This window comes from Mercenaria mercenaria, chromosome 17 (genome assembly GCF_021730395.1).
Source record: "Mercenaria mercenaria strain notata chromosome 17, MADL_Memer_1, whole genome shotgun sequence".
In the NCBI taxonomy this organism is placed as follows: domain Eukaryota; kingdom Metazoa; phylum Mollusca; class Bivalvia; order Venerida; family Veneridae; genus Mercenaria; species Mercenaria mercenaria.
The window spans coordinates 30807650-30820793 of NC_069377.1; the positions used below are offsets into that span (position 1 = coordinate 30807650).

Below are 13144 nucleotides of genomic sequence, written 5' to 3' on the forward strand. Positions count from 1 at the left end.
GAAGCCTGTACCTTCAAATATGTGAAAGTAGGTCACTAGGTCAAAGTAAAGGTCAAAGTTTGTTTCGGTACACAAAACTATGCACGTGGTCCAAATTTGAAGGCTGTAGCTTGAGAAATGTGGAAGTAGGTCACTAGGTCAAAATCTAGGTCAAATTTCATTTCGGAACATGAAACTATGCATGTGGTCCAAATTTGAAGCCTGTACCTTCAAAAATGTGAAAGTAGGTCACTAGGTCAATGTCAAGGTCAACATTTTTTTCAGTGCACAAAACTATGCACGTGGTCCAAATTTGAAGGCTGTAGCTACAGAAATGTGAAAGTAGGTCACTAGGTCAAAATCAAAGTCAACTCATGTCAAGGTTCATCTTGCCACTCAAAACCATACATGTGGTCCAAATTTGAATATTGTAGGTTATTGACAAGAAGATTTTAAAAGCTTTCCCTATATAAATCTATATGAACCATGTGACCCCCAGGGCGGGGCCATATTTGACCCTAGGGGGATAATTTGAACAAACTTGGTAGAGAACCACTAGATGGTGCTACATTACAAATGCCAAAGCCCTAGGCTTTGTGGTAAACCAGACAGCTGGATGGCTTTCTGAAAAGCAACTTTTCTACACCCCTTGCCAGTTATTGAACCTACTCCTGTGTCAGACAGTTAATTTATTAAGTGTTTAATGATTCATCTTGTTAAACTATCTGAAAATTTTAAAAATTTCGTTCATATTCAATGCCCCCTTTCTAGTTAGAAAATGAAAACCATGTACTACTTACTAGCTACTTGTACAAAAAGCAGTAAAAATATTTCAGCAGTTTTGGGAGAAACACCCTTTTACATGTTTACACGAATGACGATATGTGTCAAACTGATGTCATATGTAATGGTTTAAATGCTTAACATAATATGGGGCTGGTATTAGGTTTACCCCAAGTAAACATTTCTCGAGTAATTATCAATGACTTATACATCGATAATGTCATAACAGAAAGAAACAAGAGCTGTCGGAGGACAGCAACGCTCGACTATTCAACAGCCTTGTCAATTGAATGAATACAAAAGTAGAAAAAGGGGCATAATTTTGCTAAAATGGGAAAAGGGTTAAGGAACCGCCACAGTGCTTATCAGCTCATAAAGTGAACAGGTGCGTGAAGTTTCAATCCTTTTTCATAAGTGGATACTGCAATACCAGCTTACATACAAAAATTTAACCAAAAAAATATTTGACCCTAGGGGGATAATTTGAACAAACTTGGTAGAGAACCACTAGATGATGCTACATTACAAATGCCAAAGCCCTAGGCTTTGTGGTTTGGACAAGAAGATTTTCAAAGTTTTTCCCTATACAAGTCTATGTAAACCATGTGAACCCCGGGGCGGGGCCATATTTGACCCTAGGGGGATAATTTGAAAAATCTTAGTAGAAGACCATTAGATGATGTCACAAACAAAATATCAAAGCCCTAGGCCCAATGGTTTTGAACAAGAGGTTTTTCAAAGTTTTTCCCTATATAAGTCTATATAAACTATGTGACTCCCGGGGCGGGGCCATATTAGACCCCTGGGAAATAATTTGAATCATCTTGGTAGAGTATCACTAGATGATGCTTCATACCAAATATCAAAGCCCTAGGCTCTGTGGTTTTGGACAAGAAGATTTTCAAAGTTTTTCCCTATATAAATCTTTGTAAATTATAGAAATAAACAAAGGGCCATAACTCACTAAAAAATTGTTGAACCAGTCTGATTTTCAGGGGGACACAACTAAGGTACCAATACATCATTCTGACAAAGTTTGGTTAAAATCCCCCTGGTAGTTTATGAGGAGATGCGATAACGAGAAATTGTTAACGGACGGAAGGACGAACGGAAGGACTGACGGAAGGACGACGGACCACGGACGCAGAGTGATTTGAATAGCCCACCATCTGATGATAGTGGGCTAAAAATACGTCACTGGGTCAAATCCTAGATATTTATTTATTATATATTAACACAGTATAGGTTATATGGCGCCAAGCACGACTACAAATTTTGGTTCCACATCTCATTTACTTCGAAATAAAAACATGAGGTATGGAATCAAAATTTGCATACCTGCTGGAATCACAGAGTTACTGCAAAACCAAGTGTTAAGACCCTATTAGTCGCCTCTTACGATCGTGCAAGGGTAAAGCAGTGGTTCCAATTCTTTTCATACACAGATCGTCCCAGAACTACATGGGGCCAAATCAACGATATTTTCTTACACTCCAGAGGACATATTTACTGCTTGATTTTCATGAGGCCATGTAAGAATGTGTGCCTTTATGAAATCTATTGCAAGTCTGAAACACTGTTATCAAGGTCAAAACTAGGTCTGAAGGTCATCTCATACAGAAACCTTGTTAACATTGTTGAGGCTACATTATGTATCTGATCTTAACGAAACATGGCCAAAATATTTGTCTGGTTAAAGTCTATGTCAAATTTTAACTGGGTCATCTTGGGTCTTAACTAGGTTAGTGATAAGATAGGTGAAAAACTATGGCAACCCTCTTTGGATCACATTGTTGGGCAGAGTGGTACATGGCTATGTAGCAACATTCTCTTCTTTGCGATCCTAGATTCTTTACCACTTCTATTACTTTCTTCAACATAAAGTAGAACAAACATTCAGAATAACATAAAACAAACACTCATGTTTCGATTGATCCCCTATTTTTATTAATCTAGATATATGAAAATGTTCCTATGAGAATTTTGCAACAATATTAAAATTTAAATGTATAACAAAAATAGGAATACAAAACATACAAAAAGTTTGTTTGTATGAAAATAAATGTTCACATCCATTTAACAACTAAAAAGCTAAACATTCAATTTACAATTTTAAGCTATCTAAATTCTGTTATTCTATATTTTTCTAAATCTATGTAATATCAATGTTAATGCATAGTTTTCCATCAGTATCACAACCGTGTATAGTATTTAACTAACAATATAATTAGGTTATTGTACAACACGAGTTCAGTTTTCATGACCCAGAAAGGGAGGCATTTACTTACATGTAACGAGGCAAGTCGGGACTTTCTTTTTTGTCTCGTGACTAAATGCGTTGGTCACATGATCGGAACATACTACATCAATGGCCTCCTACTTAGCGAAACCATACAGTAGGAGGCCGTATGTTTCCATGGAAACAGGAGTTCATAGTTCAAGTTGAAAGTAAAACCGTAATGACTGCATGGCTATGTTTATAAATTGGTTTAAATCAAACTGACACGTTTCAGCTATGAAGGTAAGAGGAATGTGCTAGATGCCCTTCTGTGTATTACTTCCACATATATATTATTCCAACATATCTTTTCCACATATCATTTCAAGCTCAAACTGGGAAGAACCACCAACCAGACAGCTGGATGGCTTTCTGAAAAGCAACTTTTCTACACCCCTTGCCAGTTATTGAACCTACTCCTGTGTCAGACAGTTAATTTATTAAGTGTTTAATGATTCATCTTGTTAAACTATCTGAAAATTTTAAAAATTTCGTTCATATTCAATGCCCCCTTTCTAGTTAGAAAATGAAAACCATGTACTACTTACTAGCTACTTGTACAAAAAGCAGTAAAAATATTTCAGCAGTTTTGGGAGAAATACCCTTTTATATGTTTACATGAATGACGATATGTGTCAAACTGATGTCATATGTAATGGTTTAAATGCTTAACATAATATGGGGCTGGTATTAGGTTTACCCCAAGTAAACATTTCTCGAGTAATTATCAATGACTTATACATCGATAATGTCATAACAGAAAGAAACAAGAGCTGTCGGAGGACAGCAACGCTCGACTATTCAACAGCCTTGTCAATTGAATGAATACAAAAGTAGAAAAAGGGGCACAATTTTGCTAAAATGGGAAAAAAGGGTTAAGGAACCGCCACAGTGCTTATCAGCTCATAAAGTGAACAGGTGCGTGAAGTTTCAATCCTTTCCCATAAGTGGATACTGCAATACCAGCTTACATACAAAAATTTAACCAAAAACTGCAAAGTCTAAAAAGGGGCATCATTTTGAAAAGTAAAGTTATGGGACCTACACAGTGCATGTCAGATCATGACAGTGAACAAGTGTGTGAAGTTTCAATCCATTCCCATTAGTGGGTACTGAGATACCAGCTTACAAACAAAACCTTAACCAAGAAGTCGTAAAAGGGGGCATAATTTTATAAAAAAAAAAACAAGAGCTGTCCGTAAGACAGCCAAGCTCGACTATTCGAAATATTGTCACAGAAGCAGGAAATTATTACCCAAAATGTTAAATATCAAAAGAGTTTTAAGTTCGAAAGGGGACATAATTTGACCAAAATACATATCAGAGTTATGGGACTTGATGTTATCAACTAGTTTTATAACCCCGAAGAAACATGTTAAGTTTCAATTCAATATCTGCATTAGTTTTGGGGATAGTAACTTGCATGTAAAACTTTAACCAGAATTTTCTAAGTCCAAAAGGGGGCATAATTTGCTCAAAATACATGTTAAGAGTTATGGAACTTGACCCAGTGAGGTTGGTAATTGACCTAGAAAAAGAATAAAAAAGTTTCAAAGCTATATGCCTTTTGGTAATAGCTGTATGTACTTGCATGCAAAACTTTAACCAGGATTTTCTAAGTCCAAAAGGGGGCATAATTTGCCCAAAATACATGTCAGAGTTATGGGACTTGGTGCTATCAACTAGTTTTATAACCCCGAAGACACATGTGAAGTTTCAATTTAATATCTGTAGTAGTTTTGGAGATAGTTACTTGCATGTAAAACTTTAACCAGAATTTTCTAAGTCCAAAAGGGGGTATAATTTGCCCAAAATACGTGTCAGAGTTATGGGACTTGACCCAGTGAGGTAGGTAATTGACCTAGAAAAAGAAAAAATAAGTTTCAAATCTATATGCCTTTTAGTAATAGCTGTATGTACTTGCACGAAAAACTTTAACCAGAATTTTCTAAGTCCAAAAGGGGGCATAACTTGGCCAAAATACAAGTCAGAGTTATGTGGCTTGACCCAGTGAGGTAGGTAATTGATCTAGAAAAAGAAAAAATAAGTTTTAAATCTATATGCCTTTTAGTAATAGCTGTATGTACTTGCACGCAAAACTTTAACCAGAATTTTCTAAGTCCAAAAGGGGGCATAATTTGGCCAAAATGAAGGTCAGAGTTATGGGACTTAGTGCTATCAACTAGTTTTATAACCCCGAAGACACATGTGAAGTTTCAATTTAATATCTGTAGTAGTTTTGGAGATAGTAACTTGCATGTAAAACTTTAACCAAAATTTTCTAAGTCCAAAAGGGGGCATAATTTGCTCAAAATACATGTCAGAGTTATGGGACTTGACCCAGAGAGGTTGGTAATTGACCTAGAAAAAGAATAAATAAGTTTCAAATCTATATGCCTTTTAGTAATAGCTGTACGTACTTGCACGCAAAACTTTAACCAGAATTTTCTAAGTCCAAAAGGGGGCATAACTTGGCCAAAATACAAGTCAGAGTTATGGGGCTTGACCCAGTGAGGTAGGTAATTATCTAGAAAAAGAAACAAATGAGTGTTAAACAGTCCAATGCCTATTTAATATGTAATAGCAGTAATTATTACCCAAAACTGTTAATATCAAAGATTTTTAAGTTCGAAAGGGGACATAATTTGGACCAAAATACATGAGTCAGAGTTATGGGACTTGATGCTATCAACTAGTTTTATAACCCCGAAGAACATGTTAAGTTTCAATTCAATATCTGCATTAGTTTTGGGAGATAGTAACTTGCATGTTAAACTTTAACCAGAATTTTCTAAGTCCAAAAGGGGGCATAATTTGCTCAAAATACATGTTAAGAGTTATGGAACTTGACCCAGTGAGGTAGGTAATTGACCTGAAAAAGAATAAATAAGTTTCAAAGCTATATGCCTTTTGGTAATAGCGTATGTACTTGCACGCAAAACTTTAACCAGGATTTTCTAAGTCCAAAAGGGGGCATAATTTGCCCAAAATACATGTCAGAGTTATGGGACTTGGTGCTATCAACTAGTTTTATAACCCCGAAGACACATGTGAAGTTTCAATTTAATATCTGTATGTAGTTTTGGAGATAGTTACTTGCATGTAAAACTTTAACCAAATTTTCTAAGTCCAAAAGGGGGATAATTTGCCAAAATACGTGTCAGAGTTATGGAACTTGACGCAGTGAGGTAGGTAATTGACCTAGAAAAAGAAAAATAAGTTTCAAATCTATATGCCTTTTGTATAGCTGTATGTACTTGCACGCAAAACTTTAACCGAAGGTTGCCTAAGTCCAAAAGGGGCTAATTTGGCCTATATACATGCTAGACGTATGGGGCTTGACGTGAGGTAGTATTGATCTGAAAAAGCAAAAAATAAGTTTCAAATCTATATGCCTTTTAGTAATAGCTGTATGTACTTGCACGCAAAACTTTAACCAGAATTTTCTAAGTCCAAAAGGGGGCATAATTTGGCCAAAATGAAGGTCAGAGTTATGGGACTTGGTGCTATCAACTAGTTTTATAACCCCGAAGACACATGTGAAGTTTTAATTCATATCTGCATTAGTTTTGGAGATAGTAACTTGCATGTAAAACTTTAACCAGAATTTTCTAAGTCCAAAAGGGGCATAATTTGCTCAAAATACATGTCAGAGTTAAGGGACTTGACCAGGAGGTAGGTAATTGATCTAGAAAAAGAAAAATAGTTTCAAATCTATATGCCTTTAGTAATGCTGTATGTACTTGCACGCAAAACTTTAACCAGAATTTGACTCAAGTCCAAAGTATAGAAAGCGGCATTTAATTTGGCAAAATGAAGTCAGAGTTATGGGCTTGGTGCTATCAACTATAGTTTTATACCGAAGGACCTACATGTGAAGTTTCATTAATATCTGCATTAGTTTTGGGAAGTAACTTGCATGTAAAACTTTAACAAAATTTTCTAAGTCAAAGGGGCATAATTTGCTCAAAATACATGTCTGAGTATTGGACTTGACCAGAGAGGTTGGTAATTGACCTAGAAAAGAATAAATAAGTTTCAAAGCTATATGCCTTTAATGATAGCTGTATGTACTTGCATGCAAAAACTTAACCAGGTGTGACGCCGACGCCGCGCCGACGCAGGGTGAGTAGATAGCTAGACTATTCTTCGAATAGTCGAGCTAAAATAAGTTTCAAATTATATGCCTTTTAGTAATAGCTGTATGTACTTGCACGCAAAACTTTAACCCGAATTTTCTAAGTCCAAAAGGGGGCATAATTTGGCCAAAATGAAGGTCAGAGTTATGGGACTTGGTGCTATCAACTAGTTTTATTACCCCGAAGACACATGTGAAGTTTTAATTCAATATCTGCATTAGTTTTGGAGATAGTAACTTGCATGTAAAACTTTAACCAAAATTTTCTAAGTCCAAAAGGGGGCATAATTTGCTCAAAATACATGTCAGAGTTATGGGACTTGACCCAGAGAGGTTGGTAATTGACCTAGAAAAAGAATAAATAAGTTTCAAAGCTATATGCCTTTAAATGATAGCTGTATGTACTTGCATGCAAAAACTTAACCAAGGTGTGACGCCGACGCCGACGCCGACGCCAGGGTGAGTAGAATAGCTAGACTATTCTTCAAATAGTCGAGCTAAAAAAGCAAAATAGAGTTATGGAACCTGTGCAATGTAGGTTAGTTTATCATAGTAAACTAGTGATGTTTTTGAGAAAAGCGCATGCCTCCCACAACTGCCTAATCATCTAAATAATAAGTCAGTCTTTATATACTGTTTACGGAATCAACATGTGCATGCGCTTTCTTGACACCAAAAGGACCCCTATACTACTAGTAGTATAGGGGTCAGTTTGGAGGTAAAACTATGCAAGAAATCTGAGTGATTTTGGTAATTCAAGGGCCATAATTCCGAAGTGCCTAGGCCGATTTGGCTAGTTACCGAACTTGGCCGAGCACTTATTGGCAGACACATTTTGTTGAAGTTTGGTGAAGATCGGATGAGAAATGTTCAACTTAAGAGTGCGGACAAGCTTTGTGACAGACAGACACACAGACAGACACACAGACGGGAGTAAATCAATATGTCTCCCACACCACTGTGTGGTGGGAGACATAATAAGTGTGAGAAGTTTCAATCAATTCCCACAAGTGGTTACTGAGATACCAGCTTTCATACAAAACCGTAACCAACAATTTCTAAGTCGAAAAGGGGCCATTAATTTGTTAAAAAGCAAAAACAGAGTTATGAAACCTGTGCAATGTAGGTCAGTTTATCACACTGAATAAGTGTGTGAAGTTTCAATCAATTCCCACAAGTGGTTACTGAGATAAAAGCTTACATACAAAACCGTAACCAAATTGGGACGCCGATACGGATGCTGACACATAGGTGAGTCCAATAGCTCTACTATACTTTGAATAGTCGAGCTAAAAAATAAAGACAAAAAAAAACAATGAGATTAATCTATCTCAGATGTCAATGTGGGTGATGACATGTAATGATAATTAAGGTGATGATGATGACAATAATCCTGTCATTAACATAATAACTATGACAATGATGATGATGATGATGTAAAGTATGATGATAATTACAATAATCCTGACACTAATAGGTTGATGATACAGTGCAGATTGTGATGATGAGGTTAATAATGACGATGATGATGATGACTATACAGATGATGACAATGGTGGTGTCAACAGCATTGCCATTAATATGATGATGATGATGCTAATCTTGCCACTTACATAATGACAATGTGGAGCAGTTATTTATAGATTCTGGAAATTTCATCACGAAAGTTAAAACCACTGACACTGCTAGTGTTTTACAACTAATTCAGAAATACCATAGATACTTCATAATAAACATTCTGACATCACAGAATTTACAATACATTTAAAAAGTTACGGTTTTTACAACCTATGTAATGAACGCCGAAAAATTACAAAATAGTTTAAATGTTTGAAAATATCACTAAAGATTAAAAAGATCAATGACTGACAAATGTAAAATGTAAGAAATAAAATTAAAATGGAATCACGGACACTGACCTTTGAATATTAAAATATGCATAAAATGCAAACATTTTCATGAAAATATACAATGTATTTTTAAAATGCAGATACAAAAGAGGAACATTTATTAGAAATGATTCAGATAGACATGAATAACAAAAGTAAAATTGCACATATTGTTTTAAAGAAAAAAAGTTACGTTACATATTAAACAAACTAAACAATAATGTCTAAACATGGTTTATACATAAGCAGTATAATTTGTTCTATGATTAGATTGATAAATTATATAGATTCTATATATAAACTCTATGTGTTAGCATGAATCTGATAAAAAAGTTGATAGCTCTAACTGAACTAATACCTATAAAATACATTTTGATATTATTATATTCACTGGGAAGACAAAATTTGCTTTTATAAAAAAGTACATGTAATAGGAGCATAAAAATTTGAGATATAAAGAAGTATCAAAACTTTAACTCTTAGTAACCTACAACAGAGCCTTAAACTACCAGTAACTGCAAGGCCTTTACAAGAAAGACAGAAGAGAAAGGCCTAATTTGTCTACAAGTCTTTGACTTTTGGTCTATAACAGGGCCTTAATCTAAGTCTTTATAAAATGCAGAATAGAAAAAGGACTTCTTTGCCTACAAGCTTTAAGCTTAGTATTACCTACTAAAGGACTTTATCTCCTGGTAACTTCAATGTCTTTATAGTAATATGTCTACCATTGTCACAATATGATACATGCATATTTCAACATTATCAATATACTCCTTTTTGAAAACCACCAAATGACACTAAATAATGCTTTTCTGGGTTAATACTGGAATACAAATGTTTTATAATCCTTAAATAAGTGCTGTTACTCTAGCTGCATCACAATTTGTTGTTTATGGCTTTTACATTACAAAACTGTACCTCTACTGGAGAACTATCAAGTTTTGCTTGAAAGTGATCTTCAATATAAACATTGGTATTTTTTTGCCATTACAGAAGTACACACACTAATGTCTACATAAAAGCACTTATTCGCTGACATCTTTAAGTTCTTGCTAAGAATACAAACACATTTACAACATATACCATGTGTATATGTACAAAACCAGTTTCTTAATATACATTTAGGTAATGTCTACCTTCCAACTGACCATAATAATATGAATACATGTATCTGAATTTGACATTTCTGTTCAAATAAACTGGATTACTTATTTGGCCAAAAACAGAAAAGATATTACCATACATGTAACATGCTATCCAAAAACAGTCAAATTGCTCCAGCTCAATACAAGAATACAAGTCTAGACAGGTACTAGAGTTAACATATTATTCATATAAAGTAAAGTTGTTCCAGCTTAAAACAAGTGTCGACAGGCAGATATTACATGTTATCCATATACAATCAAGTTGTTCTGGCTTAATACAAGCCTAGATAGGTAGATACATTTTATCCATAGGTGCTTTACATGTAATACATATACAGTCATTTTGATCTGGCTTAATACAGGCCTAGACAGGCAGATACATTTTATCCATATACAGTCAAGTTGTACTGGCTTAATAAAAGTGTTGACAGGCAGATACATGTGCATTACATGTAATCCATATACAGTCAAGTTGTTCTGGCTTAATACAAGCCTAGACAGGTAGATACATGTTGTCCATATAAAGTCAAGTTGTTCTGGCTTAATACAAGCCTAGACAGGTAGATACATTTTATCCATATACAGTCAAGTTGTACTGGCTTAATAAAAGTGTTGACAGGCAGATACATGTGCATTACATGTAATCCATATACAGTCAAGTTGTTCTGGCTTAATACAAGCCTAGACAGGTAGATACATGTTGTCCATATAAAGTCAAGTTGTTCTGGCTTAATACAAGCCTAGACAGGTAGATACATGTTGTCCATATAAAGTCAAGTTGTTCTGGCTTAATACAAGCCTAGACAGGTAGATACATGTTGTCCATATAAAGTCAAGTTGTTCTGGCTTAATACAAGCCTAGACAGGTAGATACATGTTATCCATATACAGTCAAGTTGTTCTGGCTTAATACAAGCCTAGACAGGTAGATACATGTTGTCCATATAATGTCAAGTTGCTCTGGCTTAATACAAATCTTGAGTACCAAAATTGACTGTTAAATGGTAAAGCAATCGAAATGAAAATGAAATTGTGAAATTAAGTGTAGTTTTTAAACATAAAGAATAAAACATATGGACAAATTAATCCTTGCAAATTCCTGCTAGTTCAAAGCTTTAAGCATTAATACACTGTGAATGGTCACTTGAAAATATATATTTAAGATTTACAAACATGTATAATCAAATGGCCATTAAGACAAGCTAAAAACATGCAAAAAATCTGCAGAGGATGAACATCTGTCAAAAAATGTTCATAACAGATCTTTTCCCATATGATTTATGTTCTTTGTGTACATGCTTACGTACAATAAAAGAGGACATACTACAGTCATTTCAGCCTTTCTATTACTATACATTTATAGAACTGACTGACAGAGTAATTCATTTTTCTAGTACCTGGTAATGCCTAATCCAATAAAGCCTTTTTTCACGACATGCAATTTTTCAGGTAATGCTTATAAAGCAAAATTTATATATTCATTTACTGGCATCAAATAAATCTAAGAAATGGAAAAGTGAACATCCAATTAAATTTTCATGAAACATCAGTTCCCAAAATGGCCGTGTAATATTCTGAATCTGTCCTACTGGTCTTCCGCTTGTGGCCAAATATGACAGACCTTGTATATATTACAGGACCATTCAATTTATGAAAATGCGTTTATTAACATTGTAGTTTTGATTTTTTTCACATGAAACTTTGTTGTTTGACTCTTTTGATGTGCTTGCTATCTTAAGCATGGCTTCAATTCAAGAACCCAATTGTATAAAACAGTAATAACAAAACACCAACAAAAACGTTAAAAGGTGTACAATTAGGAATTAATTAATAGGGTAGCTGTGTATGTTTTCATGTATCGAAGCAAGACTGGCAACTGCTATGGCTACTATGACAAGATCTAGTTCAAGATAAGAAAAAACGTAACCATAAATCATTGATGAATTAATCAAAGTTAGCAAAACATGTTTTCATTATTTAGTAAAATGTAAAATACTGTAAAGATATATCATAGAAGTACAGCATTATGGGTAAAGCAGAACGAAGCATTATGGATGCTGTCTTTAAATGACATAATTTTGTCTTTTTAACACAAAACAATGTCATTTTAGTGATTAAAATCCATGTTTTTTCTCCATACTGTATAGATTTTCTCCATACTGTATAGACATTATGACACTACAACTAAAAGCACATTGTAAAAATAAATTCAGAATTATTAATTTTTGTTCACTGTTATATTTTAAAGTTTGGCCTGTCGGTATACGAGGTAGAATTGTAGCTAGCATCAAAATATCCAGGGCTGTCACCGTACTGTCCTCTGCTAGAATAAATATCACTACTGTACGGGTCTTTCCCATATGATGTGTTTTCCGAAAAATACATGTCCTTATTATCCTGTATGTTATATGAGTTATTGTTAGCATCACCGTGGTATTCGTCGTCGGTTTCTGCATGCTGGTCGTGGTCTACGTCAGCTTTGTGTGTAGTCCCCGACCATGTCTTTCTTCTTTCAGCTGGTAAATAAAGAAAAACCAATAATTACGAGTAACTAGACACACTGATATTCCAGAAATTAGCATTACTCGGAAAAATATCTAAAATGAATTATCAAAATATTTTTCATGCAATTCAAGAACGCCATTTAAGAAAAACATAAATAGATCAATGGATGTCCGACTGATGACAAAAAAATGAGAAATAAGACATTATTTATATTTTATTATATTTAGCATATAAATTATATATGAACTTACAATTCATTTTTGTAAGTACAGTTGACTGAGCAGTCAAATAGCTGTTATTTGTTAAGTGAAAAAGGGATGAGGTAGTTTAGTTGTATTTGCAAAATTAAAAAAAAAACAACAGGATGTTTTGAAGTGTGAGTATTTTGATGTTTTCCTTTGACTTTTAGTATAAAAGTGTCAAATTT

The 13144-nt window shown here is 34.4% G+C and overlaps 1 protein-coding gene across 5 annotated transcripts in view; it reads right to left on the reverse strand.

The window, feature by feature from the left end:
- Positions 1–12232: 12232 nt before the first annotated feature.
- Positions 12233–13144, reverse strand: part of LOC123535830 (pleckstrin homology domain-containing family A member 7-like) — an 80811-nt gene continuing 79899 nt past the window's right edge. For 4 of the 5 annotated variants that reach the window (XM_053527560.1, XM_053527559.1, XM_053527558.1 and 1 more), the window contains one exon: positions 12233–12728. In XM_053527560.1, the coding sequence (XP_053383535.1) occupies positions 12448–12728 (281 nt within the window). In that variant the 3' untranslated portion in view covers positions 12233–12447. The remainder of the gene's footprint in view (positions 12729–13144) is intronic. The other variant, XM_053527557.1, reaches the window with a different exon arrangement.